The sequence below is a fragment of the Homalodisca vitripennis genome, chromosome 6, assembly GCF_021130785.1.
Source record: "Homalodisca vitripennis isolate AUS2020 chromosome 6, UT_GWSS_2.1, whole genome shotgun sequence".
In the NCBI taxonomy this organism is placed as follows: domain Eukaryota; kingdom Metazoa; phylum Arthropoda; class Insecta; order Hemiptera; family Cicadellidae; genus Homalodisca; species Homalodisca vitripennis.
In genome coordinates, this window is record NC_060212.1 from 11,230,919 (window position 1) to 11,247,104 (window position 16,186).

Sequence of the window (16,186 nt, forward strand, 5' to 3'; positions counted from 1 at the left end):
GTAGGAAATCGTGTGCGAAGCCATGGGTGAAAATCAAGAGTTTTCGTTATAAAATACTAGGAATTTATTGATGAACTAGCTGTTACCCGCAGCCAATCGCGCATTAATTGCTTTTACTAAGTGATATAAGGACTTCGGTTCTTAAGATTAGCGTGCGAAGCCATGGGTAACAGCTAGTTTTCATATAAAATTGGAAGTTCACAAAAATTAAATGAGATGTCGAATAAAATAATGATTTGAAATGTACAACAAAACTAAAGCATTTTATTTACAAAGTAAATACAACTTTTCTTAAGTAAAGTAGCAGTCTATACCACAGCCTAATATGGAAAAGGTAATTTTTTAACCTCCAAGCAAAATGTCATTCTCTTTACTTTCCCTCTTCTTGGTGAGATAAGCGGTACGGAACTCATCGTCTAGAGTAGCACTGTAATGTGTGGGGGGGATGAGTGCAGCGCCTACAAAACGTTTCTCAGCATTTAAGAAATTAAATGTTGTCACAGCTTTCTCCGTCGGCAAAACTTCAATGTTCATTCTATCCTCTGGCTTCCACCGATTCATCATCTCGTACACTTCCTTCCGCACGTTCATCAGGAGTTGTTGATTCCTCGCATCACTGAGGCCGATGACCAGCACATCCAACTTCGGTGCCAGATGGAGAAACAAAGACAAGCTCTTTTCGTTTACATCGTAGTCATCTTTCACGTTCCAACTGAGCACCGTACGAGGGAACATGGCTACCGGACCCACTACGAAAATACCGTTGTTGAGACGAAACCCTAGTAGACTGTAACTATTGATCATCATAGAAGCACCCTCCTCACTATTCAAAATATTAACTGTAGTTTTCCCGTCCGCTTCGTAGGCTGCCAGCTGAGAGGAATTTACGGAGAACCTTCTTATGTGCTTTTCAATGACAACACCAGACTTGTTAAAAGTTCTGAGGGGATATTTCAAAAAGTTTATCAATGAAGCCATTTTATAATTAAAAAAATATTCACAAGTAAAATAAAATGTTCACAGTTTGTCACAAAACGATAGTGATTCCCGAGACTATCATGACCGGGGACGCAGATATCCTGTGTTGGGCACTGTCTCTGGCAGGAGATGTTTGACTTTGTATTCAATCCCAATTCCGTCGTATTGAGTGTTGACTGAGACAATTCCCTCGGGCTTGACGTTGGGACCAGACAACGGCTCCAACTCGTCACTGGAACAGATAATAAACATGAACGTGAATGACAAAATATGTTATTTTATAGTTACCCTTCTAAGGACTAATCGCGCGATTTACCCCAGTTGGATTTACTTCTGGCTGGTTTATACTTTCCTGTTGAATTACTGGATACATCAAAAACCAATGTGTCACATGTACACAACCCCATAGATGTCCAGGAGCGTGCCTGTGCCACCAATGACTCATTCACTGTGACATATTAGGGTAAAAGGAGAACTGTACATATTGGGAACTAGAAACAGGATTTAAGAAAATTAAAGACCTCTACACACTAAAAACAACTCAAACGTTTTCAATTGATGTATAATCTAAAGGTATTTGATCGGTAATAAAGAATTTATCAGTAAAATACAAATCAACACTTTCTGTATAATGACATCACATGATCAACATCGAATAATCGACGGTTCCTGGGTTAAAATTAGTCAATTGTTTGTAAATTGACTATGCAAATGTGAAAACTCAGCAAATAATACTGTACCATTTGTACATTTTATTATTACAATTTTATATTATTTTGTCAAAATTGAAATGTCAAAATTAAATTAAATTAGTTGGAAGTTTCAAATGTGAGATTCTGTGTGTAATAGTACTGTTGATAAGTTATAGAATTGGTTAAATTTGGTTATAGGAAAAATCAATCATGCACAATTAAACACATTATTGCCTAGGTCCATCTAGCTACTGTTAACTTGGTGAACCTACAGAGTGAGAGGTAAGTATGTCATCTCAATACCGGCCTTTCACCTAAACTCTGTTCACAGTGAGCAATTCTTATTTATTTTAATTTAATTTCAAACTATTAATTAATTCAAGGTAATTATTTCATAATTTATGTATTTTGAATAATCAAGTAGGTATCTGGAATGTAACAAAGTAAAAGTCATGTAGGAACTTAAATATAAATTGGAAAGAATATATTATTAACAATTTGAAAAAATGTTATTAAACTTTGTTAGTTATTTTCAAGATTGCTATTTTATTCTGTGAATGAAAATACATTTTTATTCAAACTATTGTATCTAAAATTTACATTTTTTATGAAATATTTATTTGATTTAGTATAAATATTTGATATTAATTTAATTTATAGCTATACAATTTATTTCTATTTAAGCCGACTTGCGATATTTAAAAATATATTTGTTACAAAGCACACAGAGATTGTTACCAAATGGTCGTGGAATGAATCTTTGGTTTCTTGGAAAATTATAAAGATTTTGAATAATTAACTTTTAAACTTTGTTTAACATTATTTTTGAAATACGGTACTTCCTTTACATCAGTGGTACAAATGTTTAAATTCTTAGAAATATTTTAAATAAATTTATTAATCTAGCAAAAGTTGACTCTTTCTCATTCCTTTGCGAGAAATATGCTGATATCAAGAAATTCCTGCCAGTGTCCTTTGTAAGAGCTGTTCAGTAGGAACTATTTTACATTCCTATTAGTCCTATTATAAGCGAGTGTGTATGTAGTTGATTAATATTCAGATATATTATGTGAACATAGGGCTGGCAAGACCCAGGGTGGGTCCCGGGGCAAAACACTGGCAAGGGCCCCCTCCCCGACATGTTGTAATCTACTTTTATTACCCACCAAATTTTCATGTTCTACTAAAATGAGTTTAATTACTAATTAAGTACTAAAACTGTTTATAAAGAAGTGATTTCTTAGTGAATAACTACAGTTTTGATCTTGACCAATTATTGGTGTAGCAGTTGAGAAAAATTCATCATTATGGCAACAATGCCCTCAGCATGCCAGAGCATGTGGCACAGTAATTCACTAAATATGTTCAATTAAACCTGTGTTAAAAGTTCCATTATGTGACCAATGCCAAATGTTTTCATCATCCAGGCAAAAATAACGTTAAAATGCTAATTTTATCCTAACATTTTTTTATCATATAATTCTAAAGTTGCACAATCAAAAACACTGGACATGTCTAACATATAAATTTGGTGTTAATAAGATCACAAGTTTCCGAGTTATGAATGTTTTAAGTTGCAGTTTAGTTGAAAAGAGTCAAAAAAACATGTTTCATTGTTACCAACACAAAAACTTAAAGTTGTTGTTTGAAAATAATTTTGTAATTAGGATTTTGACATTATTTTATTCCTCTTTAATTGGTCATCGTGTTTTTTCAGAGTGAGGGTACAAGTTCGTCATGTAATCATGTGTTATTTTTAGATTAAGGAAAGCTATGTTTATGTGATCAGAAGTTACTATATGGTAGTAAGTGGATAGTACGTGCATAAAAAATTAGGAAGTTATGATTACGTTAGTTTTGCTTTATTTATTAAACTTATGTTTGTTTTTTATGCTGTTTATATGTTTGTAAAAAGTTTGGTTTAAATTGGTTGCTCTTTTTTAAATATTTTTTATCCACACTGGTAACGAGCTTCACGTTATTAACCTATTGCAATCGCATTCCTGAACAAAACAATATAAGGTTATAACAGGATGGAAATGACAAATATTGAATTTAAAACATTAAAAGTGGAATTACTATAGTTATAGCCGGAGACTTCGTGATCAGGCCATTTAGAATTTGATCTTTTAGTGACAGGTAGTTTGTTTTTATAAGTACTACTTTTTGATAGGTAATACCTCGAGGGATGTCTTTTGTATGTTGCTCACACTGTTGGCCGGAAAAAACTTGTGTAAGGCTGAAAAGAACTTTATTCTAAGAAGATCTAAATGATCAAAAATTCCTTTAATTTGGGTCAAATTCAAATGTTCAGCGTTATTGCAATTTTACTTATTCCAAGATGGCGTAACAACTGACGCCAGCAGCAACCAATACGAGGTTGACTATAACAAGACTACGTGATCCCATAGAATAATGAAATATAACTCTGTGTGAGAAAAGCAGTTCCACTTTAAATGTTCTATAACTCGTTATTTGTCATTGTCACCCCTTGAAACCTAGTACTGTTTTGTTCAGGACAATAGCGACAGGTTAACACTGTGAAACTCCTCTTTTGCCACACCAGCCGTTAAGTTTATAATTACTGAAATTGGGATTCTTTTGTTATGGTATGAGGATCTATTGACAGAAAATAATTACTGTATCAAATAAAGCAAACTTTTAATAAATTCTTGTAAACTAATTTCTCCTTTTGAGAATAATTTTAAACCGCTATAATCAGGTGGTTTATGTTGAGTAATGGCAAAACTATTTTTCAATAAAAGAATAAGAATATTTATTTTCTCTTCAACACAAAAATAATTTTTTCAAATAAACAGAAGGAAACATGATATATAAAACTTATTGATACAAAAAGAATCATTACTTAAAGAAATTTAAATAAAATAATACTCAGTATTATAAGCCGGTATCATTCAAACACAAAATATTGCCTTTCTGAAACAAAATACAGGACATTTAAATGCAATTGACTTCTTAATTATAATTGGCGAGAAAAAGGCCTCATCTTAATTATAAGGCCTTGTTTTTCTAAGGTACCTAATTAGGAGTTTTTAAATCTTTCACAGGTACAATCTAATCAAAATGCAATCCAAAGTAATATTTTTTTATAATATTAACATTTCTTTTATATTTTTAGGCATACCAGCCTACTACATTTTATATTATTGGTTCAATCCTCAGCGGTACATATTGGTTGTAAGAAAATCTTAAAATGGCTAAAAAATGTGAACTAGTATTCGAACAAGTTCCACCACAAGTTTCAGTGCTGGTAAACACTTTTAGCAAGCAGGGTCAGTAGGGTTAAGTTGGGTTATCTTTTTTATTAACCTACCTCAGTTTCTAGTAGCAGTAGAAAATGGTTATCTTTAGAAATAAAATTATCAAATTGTTTTAACCCTCGAACTGGCAATCAACATTATAATGTCGATCTGACAAGCACGTGTTTTGAGTTTATATAGTACATAAATAAACACTACCACCACTATTTACATACCATTTCAAACAGAAAGAATTGCTGATTTCAATAGTAAAATTTGTTTTGCTGTTTTGGCAACAGTGATGTCACAGTCACGTTATACATCTCGCCAAAAATAATTTCATCTAGCTATTTTGAATATTTGTGATATAGCCTATCATGGGTATGGTTTATAAATGTTGGTTTATAACTTGTTATAGCTTTGTTTTAGGCTATACTAAGCTAAATTTTAGCATATTTTGAAAATATTTACTGTAAAATATATTTTTTTGTAATTTTTTTACATAATTGTATCCATAGTAACAAATTTAGTTACGTCCCACCACTTTTCAAAAATACAAGAAAATTAGTTATTAATTAATTTATTGTTTTGTAGTGGATAAGATTGTCTAAATTTTTGTATATTTTGGAAGTATTTAGTGTAAAAATTACATTTTTTAAAATTTTTTTAAAACAATTTTAACCATAGCAACAAATTCATGTGTGGTACTTATTATAAATATATTATATACAGGGTGAATTTAAGTTAGTGTCGAAAACTTTTTTGGGTGATACTACTCAGTATTATAGACCAAAATATGAAAATAAAAAATCCCTATCCCATCTATCTTTTAACTACAACCAATTTCGCTATTTTGTTAAAAAATCATGTTTTGTTTCAATAAAATTCAATTTCCTCCATTATTTTTAATGTTTTTTAAAATTCTGAATCCATTTTTGAAATCTACCCAAAATTTTACATGGGAATAATGGAGAAAAACTGTCTTGAAAATAAGTTTGATACAAACAAATTGCTAATAAATCAAATTCTTAAGTTTTCGGCAAAAACATTAAAAAGATATTAGACCCGAGGAATTAAATGAAGTTAATTCTGAAGAGAGGCCAATACCACAAAAAACTTGCCCATTTTGTGTTTTTTGGGATTTTTTATTTTCATATTTTGGTCTATAATACTGAGAAGTATCACCCAAAAAATTTTTCAACACTAACTTAAATTCACCCTGTATATATATATATATATATATATATATATATATATAATATATATATATATATATATATATATATATATATATATATATATATATTCATTGAAACCAGATAAAATTAAGAATAAATTGGCTATCTCAGATTCTAATATTTACAACATTATCACACTTTACCAGATGCAGCCCCACCACTTTTCAAAAAAGATTTGTGCTCTTTTTTTGACGATTTATGGAAAATTATACTTTAATTATCTCCACATTTTCCTGACATCAATATAGTGCAGTCATTGAAGCATTATTGCTCCGAATTTTTTTACTGTGAACCGAATTGCATACAATTTTGGAATTAGGTTCATCTTACCCTTAACTTCAAAAGTGAAAATGATTTGAACTCCGCAACCACCCTGGGGTTGGTTGCCACCCCTTCTCGGGGGTGAATGTGTTTTTTTTCAAAATAACCTCGGATATCGATAGAAGGCCTAATTTTAAGCAATAAATCATCTATAAAGGTTTTTTAAAAATCTAATACTTTTCCAAGTTATTGGCAATTGGAAATTCACAATTTTTTCACGTTTTTCATCGGTTTTTTGCAAATATCTCCAAAAATATACGTTTTATCGAAAACTTTATAAAAAACAAAATTGTAGCAGGTACAAAAATGAACAATTTAGTTTTTTATAAAGTATTATAAGTACAATATTAAGCTAGATATTAAAGATCAAAGCCGTTTTTTTATTTTGTCTGAAATTTAATCGATGTGGTCAATGCCATCTAGCGGCAAGCAGATGCATTTTAGGAATTCTAATAAAAACGGGTTTTGTAGTGCTTGAAATAACCTTTAAAATGAGCACTATTAAAAGTCTTTTGCACGTAAAAATAAGTGAGCTGTATTGCAAATAAAGAAGAGCATCTAATGTTTTTTTCTTTGAAATCAATGGGTTTCATAAGTGCCATTTCCACAAAAATTAAAATTTATCGTATTCCGCCTAGAACTAACTTTATTATGAAGAGTTTGATAGATTGTATCAGTTTGGCTGCTTCGACACATATTTTTCAAAAAAAGTCACGATTAAAAAAAATTTCAAATTAAAAAAAAAACCCACCTTTTTTCATCATATCTCAAAATTTCGACAGATACGTAAAAAGTGTAGGGATACAAAATTTAGGTATTTTAGTGACAAACAATTTAGTTTTTTTGGTTTTTTCTGTCAAACAAAAATTGACGGATATATGATTGTTTAGAGAGCGCGTGGCAGCGCAATCACAGCCTCTCTTAAGCCCTTTAACCCTTCACCGTTTTAGAAAAAGGTTTTTTACTATATATTGCAATAAAGGATGTTGTAGCTCTCTTAATTACCTTTACAGTCGTTTTTTATAAATTGTGATAGCATGGAAATTGAAGGAGTTATGGTCCAAAAACTTATCATATTTTTTTCTACTTAGTAACTGAAAATTTCGGAGTGTGAATATTTGGAGCAATGTGAAAGTACGCAGTATAATAGAGACCCAAAACTATTTTAATGTGTATATACAGGGTGGAAAAAAAGTATGGAAACGCTTTCACTAATTTTGTATGGCTTCACTTATACAAATTAAATTTTTGTACATCACCACTTGTATTAAGAACCTAGTTTTTGAGACCAGTGGGGACATTTTATCTTTTCAGGGGACGGCCCGTGAGGAGTCGGACGAAAATCTTAAATGTAAGCATAGGCCGAGTTTGGTATCAAATTAAAGGTCCTAGTAAAGAGAAACTCATTACCGCAAACCGCACTTAAAAAGGTTGACCCTATCCAGAGTACGGGCCGTTTGAATTTCATAAGTAACGTTTGATTAATTATTATTTCTCCGCAATTTCACAGTCTCAAGTAAACTGTTCTGACTGAAAATGATACTTTATGGAACACAATTATCCAAAAGAATTAAATTAAAAATTATCTATGTATTACAAAAAATAACCATACCTTTTAAATGAGGTGCTCAAACTGCTCTCCGAACACTTGTTGGCAATGAGCTAGTCTATTATAAAAATTACTGCAGTCACATTTTGAAGCATCTGGGTGTAATTCTTCTTGCTTCTTCTAATAAACGATTTGTCAGCTCCTCAATGTTGGCTGGTTTAGTTTTATACACATTATCTTTTAAAGAAGCCCCACAAAAAGAAATCTAGTGGATTAAGATCCGGTGACCTAGCCGGCCACTCAACGGTACCCTGCGACCAATCCAACGGTTTAGGAAAACACTTCATCTAACAGATTGCGCACCCGCAAATAGTAATGGGGCGGTGCTCCATCTTGCTGAAACCATACTGCATTAAAACTTGCCTCAAGAAGAGCACGCACTGCTGGCAAAATGTTATTTGTCAACATATTGAAATAAATTTCGGCTGTTAGATTTCCATCTATCACAATGGTCCTACAATGTTATTGTTTATTATTCCAGCCCCACATATTCACTTTCTGAGGCCTTTGTGTGTGGCCTTCTATCATCCAGTGTGGATTATGGTCGGCCCAGTAACGGCAATTATGCCTATTAACTTGTCCATTAACAAAGAATGTAGCTTCATCTGAAAAACAATATCGAACTTAAAAAATTTTGAATTTCGTTACACTTTCTCATCATTATTTCACAAAATTCAGTCCTTCGATCAAAATCATCCTCTGCAAGTTCTTGGGTTAGGGTTACTTTAAAAGGGTGATACTTGTTTTTGTGTAAAACATTCAACACTGAGGTATGGCTCATATCAAGATCTTCTGCAGCCACTCTGGCCGAGGTGCTGGGATTTTTCAACAAATGTTTGGAGAGTTTGACTGTTCTAGTTTCTTCAAATCTTTTTACTGTCTTAAACACTGTTGACTTACTAATTGGGGGTCTATCAAGAAAAGTGTCATCAAACAAAATGCGCTGTTTCTTCATAGGGACGAACTAGATATCCATTACCCACGCATCATAAGCAGCGTGATTCTCTCAAAAACTCACTAAGTGACATTGCTTTTAAAACTAGTAGAATAAAATGTAAACACTTAAGTAAAAAAAATGTATATAACTATCGCAGTACCTTCTAGTGAAGACTTTCAACTTTATCTTACGTGGACGAAAATTATAACGTAGACTAAAAACCCAAGCTGATATTAAAAATACAAAACTGTGGAGTTTTGCTGTGACAGTACTGTTTGTATTGCCTAAACCAGTTTATGTTTGCCTGAGATAAAAGGGCTGGAGGGACTGGACCTTGACCTCATGTTGATAAGGAGTTGGTATTATTGAATACTCTCAGTTTCTTGAAGACAAGACAGGAAAACCCCTATTTACTGTTATCCAACAAAATTTAGAGGTTAGAAAATAATTTTTTGTTGGAAATGTTTTTCAAATTTACATAACCGACATAAAACATACTACTGAAAGTAAATTAGTTACTTCACAAGACAAAATTACTAAATTTCTTTGTCATGAAATTCATATGGCCCGTACTCTGGATAGGGTCAAACCTTTTTAAGTGCGATTTGCGGTAATGAGTTTCTCTTTACTAGACCTTTAATTTGATTACCAAACTCGGCCTATGCTTACATTTAAGATTTTTTCGTCCGACTCCTCACGGGCCGTTCCCCCTGAAAGATTAAAATGTCCCACGGGGTCTCAAAAAACTAGGTTCTTAATACAAGTGGTGATGTACAAAATTTAATTTGTATAAGTGAAGCCATACAAAATTAGTGAAAGCGTTTCCATACTTTTTTTCCACCCTGTATATACATAATATGGCTCATATATTTTGGACACTTAGGCATGAATACATACCAACGTGTTCTTATATGTATATACATTTGAGTGAATTTTATTATATAATTTGTAAAATATTTTATTCAATAAATGGCAATTTTTTACTCTAAATAAAATTATTTTTAAATATTTAATCATATATATTTACTGTTTTAATTTAGGGGTAGTTTTAAGGGTAGAAAATCTTAAGAATATGATAATAATTTTCGAGAGTGTGGAATAAAATTTAAATCCTTTTCATTTTATAAAAAAAATTTTAACAATTTTTTATCAAGGGGTAGTTTTCAAGGGTTGAAAGTGGGTTAACAATTTGATAATTATTATAGAGAATATAAAATATTACTTACTCTATACTTACATCTTTTTATGTCATACCAAAGTATTTTTTTGTGATTTTTTCAATTTAGGGGTTGTTTGCAAGGGTTGTAAGATTTTCAAGGGGTTGAACTTGATTTTAATATGAGGTAATTTTGTTAGAAAAACACTTTACAATTTCACCACTTACTATTTAGACTTGTTTTTCTAGCGATAAAATGGTTCAATGTCAATTTTTCCATTAAGGGGTTGTTTACACCCCTTAAAAAATAATAGGCGGAGTTCAGATCATTTTCACTTTTGAAGTTAAGGGTAAAGATGAGCCTAATTCCAAAATTTCATGCAAATCGGTTCACAGTAAAAAAATTCGGAGGTAAGACCGTATTTTTAGCTTCAATGACTGCACTAAATATTGTATTAAACATATAGGTTTAAAGTAAAAATGTATTTTTTACAAAATGTCAAGCTTGGCTTGCCAGTTTGAGGGTTAAAAGCATTTTACAAGCTGTAGGTATCTAGACTGTTAGACAAAACTAAAACTTATATACTCATATATGATAGAAACTGAATTTATTCTGCAAAATCTTTCTACTAAGGTTTTTAATTAATAACTATTTTAATCCTTTGACTGGTGGGTTTTTGTCAGTACAAGTGCCCTAAAAAGGAATATTTTTTTTTATTTTCGATTTTGTTTTTTTTAGGTGTTTTGAGTTTATGCAGTAGATGTGTTATGAAAAACATTCAATTAAATGTTTTTGAATTTATACATGAAATTAATCTAATGATGCACAAAAGTTATTATATTTACAAAATAAAATATTCAGCGTTTTCTCATAAACAAACTAAGGTACAGATTAGGTTATAAGTTAGTAACAGCACACAAGTCCCCTCAGAAATCTTTGAAGGTTTGAAAGGTGTAGAAACAGTAGGACACACAAAGTGGAACGTTGCAATCCCGACACATCGTGTCCAGGCACGGCGCAGCGCTGAGCATCTTAGCCAAAAATTTGTAAGTCTTTCTTACGCCATTTCATGTAATCAATAATTACACAAACAGCCACGTTTATTTACTTGCAATAAACACATCAAAATGTTTACAATATAGATAACCGGTAATAGAAAAGTGAGGTTACAACCTGTATTCACTACACAAACAGAAATAGAATCAGCTGATTACTTGGAACTGATTGAATACCGTCATATGGCCTGAATACCGTCAATTGGCTCTGAAATAAATTAATAAAAGGGCAACTGCAATCTAGTGTGAACGACGAAAACCACTTAAAACTGTTTCTTATTTATTCCGTTAAATCGCAATCGTATTCATCGCATTAAATCGCAAGTGAGAGACTATTCATCACGAAACATTGTTATGAAAACTGTTTAGCGTGATAGCTTCCCACACAACTATTGGCATTACTACAGGAGGCACGTAGGGCGCTCCCGAATCCGTAGCGGGATTACTAGTCAAAGAGTTAATAACTATACCAAGAATAGTCTACTGTATGTTAATTAATACATCTATTAAAGTTATTAATCTCAAGTGTTAGGCAATACTTAGGCTATATAACTAACCCTGTTTTCATTTCAATCTTACCTCAAAATTCTGAAACCGTTCTCATCAGCTTGATAAGTCACTTTTCGTTTCAGATAACCATCACTATAACCATAGGAACCTAGCACATCGAGTCCATTTCGTGTTTCTTGACGATACTGTGTCAAATCATTCACTTCATCATCGACAATAGCTGAGAAATCGTACTTCGCTTTCTGAGCAGCCTCGTACTGTTGTTCTGGGGTTATGATTGGCTCTTGGGGTCTTGCTGAGGCGCCGATGACATAAACCGCCACCAAAACCAGTATTTGGCTCTGAAACAAAAGTTCAACTTATCAATATTTGGTAACTTTTTAGAAGAGAAGTACGGAACAGATGTAAATCATGAGTTGAATACATGTAAAGATGATTATTATAAAATATAATTAAATCTTTAGTAATAAATAATAGGTACTTTGGGATTATACCGACCACACCAGTATGAAGAACACAAAAATTAAATTTATAGAAACAAACATGATAGAACGAAAAAACAACTCTTTAATTACAAAATTACAAACTTAACGATTATTGTTAATGGGGTCTGATTCCGTTATATGTCCCCAACGCTTAAACTTTTTTCAATGAACTTAGAACGTTATAAAACGATGCAGTTGAGTAACAGAACTAACATTCCATCAATCAACAAGCATTTCCAGGTATTGTTGTCGCTGTTATCTTATCTTTCTCGAGAATCCTGATTACGGCAGGCAGCGCGGCATCACATGATTATTTAAGTTTTTTGCACGGTACATAATTGCCTTTCCATTACAATTCAATTTATATTTCTGATCAGCCCCTCTAGAATTTGATATTTACTGATAGGTACTATCTCGAGGGATGTTTTTCTTTCGTTGACATCAGCGCGGGGCAGCACCTGCCAAAGCCCACGCTGATTGCCGGAGGCACTTGCATTTTGGGTGGCGGAGTGTGATCAAGAATAAAAACAAGTTTTGTGTGTTTTTTTCAATAAAGAGTTGAGTTTTTGTTTGGTAATGTTTGTTTTTGTTGAATTTTTGTGTTTGGAGAAATGTAGGGGTAAAACACGGAAGTACAACAAAGCGACGCACCAGCTGAACGGGCGGCGAGACTCTGCAATCACGTTATCTACTAGACCGCTCGACTTTGACCTCTGTCTGAGGATGGGGAGGGGTTTGCGATAAGACAATTCCTGTTTTATATTGATGAAATATTGTTCTACGCTAATCTAGTAATCAGTAGAAGCAAAATGTCAAATAACGATTCATGTCTGGGTGTGGTCGGTATAATCCCAAAGTACCAAATAATATTGTTACAATTTTTCATTTAGGCTATACATAATAGCTTAGAGTTTATTTCTGACTGTTGAAAGTTAGAATATAAGTAGCCTACATGCAAAATGAATATTAACACATTTGTACACACCAAACATTTTGGTTAAGAATAACTACAAACAATAATGAAAATTTTCTTTTGGTAAAAGGGACTGCAGTATAGTAAGTGGCCACCACCACAATCAAACCCGGGTACTAAATTGTCAATTAGAAGTACCTAAACTATAAAATACAAAATATTTTAAATATAGTTGTTATTTATAATTAATTACAGAAAAATTTCATTTATCACGGATCCTATAGTTCAGCATACTTAATAATCCAGCCTTATACAAAAAGTAACATTTTCCAGAACTACGCAATCAATTATTTTATACAGAACAATGTTTTTTCCATTTGTGATGGACACAGCGTTTAGGCAGGTGTGGAGAAGAGGTTAGGCATCATATTCGGCCGATTTGGGGTGATATAGATTAGACTCCAGTCACATGACAGACCATGGCCATCAGCTGTCAGCCTGTGTAACCAGTTACATTTTCGAAAATGAGTTTACTGTGATTGTTTGTTTATTTATGATATTTATATTATTTCTCTGATATATATATATATATATATATATATATATCTCCAATAATTGTGCCGGATTAGCAGAAGTTTAAACTGTATTACCAGCTCTTTTTTGTGCATTGAAGAACAGTGTTGTTCCAAATGAATTCAACCAAAGTTTACTTGTATGGAAACTAAGTAGGCTAATAGCCAGAAGTACAATGCCAATGTAATGTACATGTATTATATGTGTCACAAGCTGTCAGACATGTTTATTCTTCAAATATTAAAAAGCAACTAAATGTTACTATGTTTTGTTTGTTGCATGTTTTAAATATACATAATCTATGTAAGTTTTTTATTCATCGTTAAATAATTTTACTTCAAACTATAGTTCAACTGTTTTTATAGAGAAAAGAGTAAATATCTATTGTGTGACTGGCTTGGTGGTACAGTTAGACTTAGTTATCATTGCTTATCTACTACAAAGACCTCGGATTCAGACTTTCCATTCACGTTTCTTTAACTTTAGAATGCGTTGTAACATATTTCAATAACATATATAAAAACATTGTGGGTGAGTGGAATGTATACAATATACAATGATTAAAAAGTTACAATGTAATCTTACACACAACTAAAACAGATTTTCCTTTTGCAAACTTATGAGATTTACTGAACTGAATAATATACAGTATTCCTTTAAAAATTAAATATATAAAAGAATGAAATGCACTGCATGTGTGAGAAGGAGGTGTACTTCCACAACAGCCTAATCAACTGTGTACCAAGTCTACAGTTAAAAGGCAAAAGTTGATATGATGCCAGAGTAAAAAAGATTGATCTAATCTACAATGCAGAGTGGGCTATAGAACCTGATACTCATGGTCTTCTCTGTTTAGTTATTTGGTAGTGTTTGTAAAAATATTTGTCAGCCTGTAAGGTTAGCCAGAAAAATATTACAAATTGATTTTCATGAATATGGATATTTTGATTTCACAATAACTTTGTTTTAAAAGTTCACTATACTGTGACTAATAATATTCTTAATCGGATTAAAATTTAACACATTCACACAAGCAACTCACCAAACCCTAGCAGACGACAAAGCAAAGCAGAAAACAGATGCCAATCCCTTGTGCCAATCAAATGCCGTTGTCGTTCCGAATGCAATGCAAACTTGAACCTTCATTATCTTATCCACTTCTATTGATTTTTTTCCATATATTTTTTACTCTAGACGATAGAAAATTATACAGAACGGCACTAAGATTCATTGATACCACGTTATCAGGAATGTAACTGCTGTATGGCTAATAGAAAGCTAAAATGTTATATTAATACCTTGCCTAAGTTTTTAAAAACCATGTTTTATGCTTTCTTTAGACAAGTTTAAAAGACACGTGTTTTTTGTTTTCCACAAAAACGGACATTTCACGTTTCTTTGTAATAGAAGTGGTGGTTTTACAACTTGGAAAAAAGAACGCCCAAATATGGGAAGAACAACCCTTTCTATGTTAACCGAACACAATTTCTCTCACGCAAATGGATGCTAAGCCAAAGTAGCTTAAGTAATAAGTCAATATGTTTAGTTTTATTTATATTACTGTCAGTTTTATTCTATATAACTTCTGCTTTGTCATTTTCTATATTATATTTATAATCGCTGTTTCTTTTATTTATTTTTAGTCAATATTTACATTAAAATAAAAAATATGACAAACATTATGACTAATGTGACCGCTATCTCGCTGTAGTAAGTTTATTTGCGTCTGAAGGCCTGTACTTTGGAAGGAACACGGCTTACTTTCGCGGTCAAGCTATTTATGGCATGGCTGCATGCATAAATGAATAAACAACACGTCATAGCTATCGTCAAGTTTCCGCATTCATCGTTTTATCTCGTTTTGTTATAGATTTATAATTAAACAATTATGAAATTTTGTAGCAAGTAAACCAAATACTAAACTAGCGAGATTGAAGAATGTGTTACAATTACTTAGTACCGTAACAAAAACAACTGACTGTTATGCAGAAATTCAAGGTCATGTTTTGGGCCTTGAACAAAACAAGCAAATAACCTCAAAGCTCAATTTAACTAACTCACATTACTAATTGTCATCTCATAGATTATTTACTCACCCTAGTAGTGCACATCTTGCAATCAAATGAAATGAACTACGAAGACACGGTGTTTTAAATGCTTACCTTTTGTTTACTAGATTTTATGCTTTATCGGCTGTCAGTATCAATAACATCTCATCAGAATCTCCTGCGGAGAAGAAAGTATTTACCACTCGTAGGTGCCTACATGAGTAAATATGTTTACTGATATTAACAGTTTACTCACGCCAAAATGCAGACAGCTGAAGCGACCACTCGTGGGTTCCTTGACACCTTCTTCTCTTGCACAATTGTCCCTAAAACCATAACCATTTTCGCCTCTCTGCACGAACTCTCACTTGAACTACGCAGTACACTCGCTGGCGCGGGCGCGGCCGCCC

At 32.4% G+C, this 16,186-nt stretch overlaps 2 protein-coding genes across 2 annotated transcripts; both read right to left on the bottom strand.

The window, feature by feature from the left end:
• Positions 1 to 244: 244 nt before the first annotated feature.
• On the bottom strand, positions 245 to 978 carry LOC124364097 (NADH dehydrogenase [ubiquinone] 1 alpha subcomplex assembly factor 3). Its single transcript, XM_046819281.1, has one exon. It carries the CDS (start codon positions 976 to 978, stop codon positions 343 to 345), a length of 636 nt encoding a protein of 211 aa, XP_046675237.1. The 3' UTR covers positions 245 to 342.
• On the bottom strand, positions 962 to 15,956 carry LOC124364098. The gene is made up of 3 exons (XM_046819282.1): positions 15,825 to 15,956; positions 11,827 to 12,098; positions 962 to 1,210 (listed from the first exon to the last, which is right to left on the bottom strand). The coding sequence occupies exons 1-3, from the start codon at positions 15,837 to 15,839 to the stop codon at positions 1,057 to 1,059; spliced, it is 441 nt and encodes a 146-aa protein (XP_046675238.1). The 5' UTR covers positions 15,840 to 15,956; the 3' UTR covers positions 962 to 1,056.
• Positions 15,957 to 16,186: the final 230 nt, after the last annotated feature.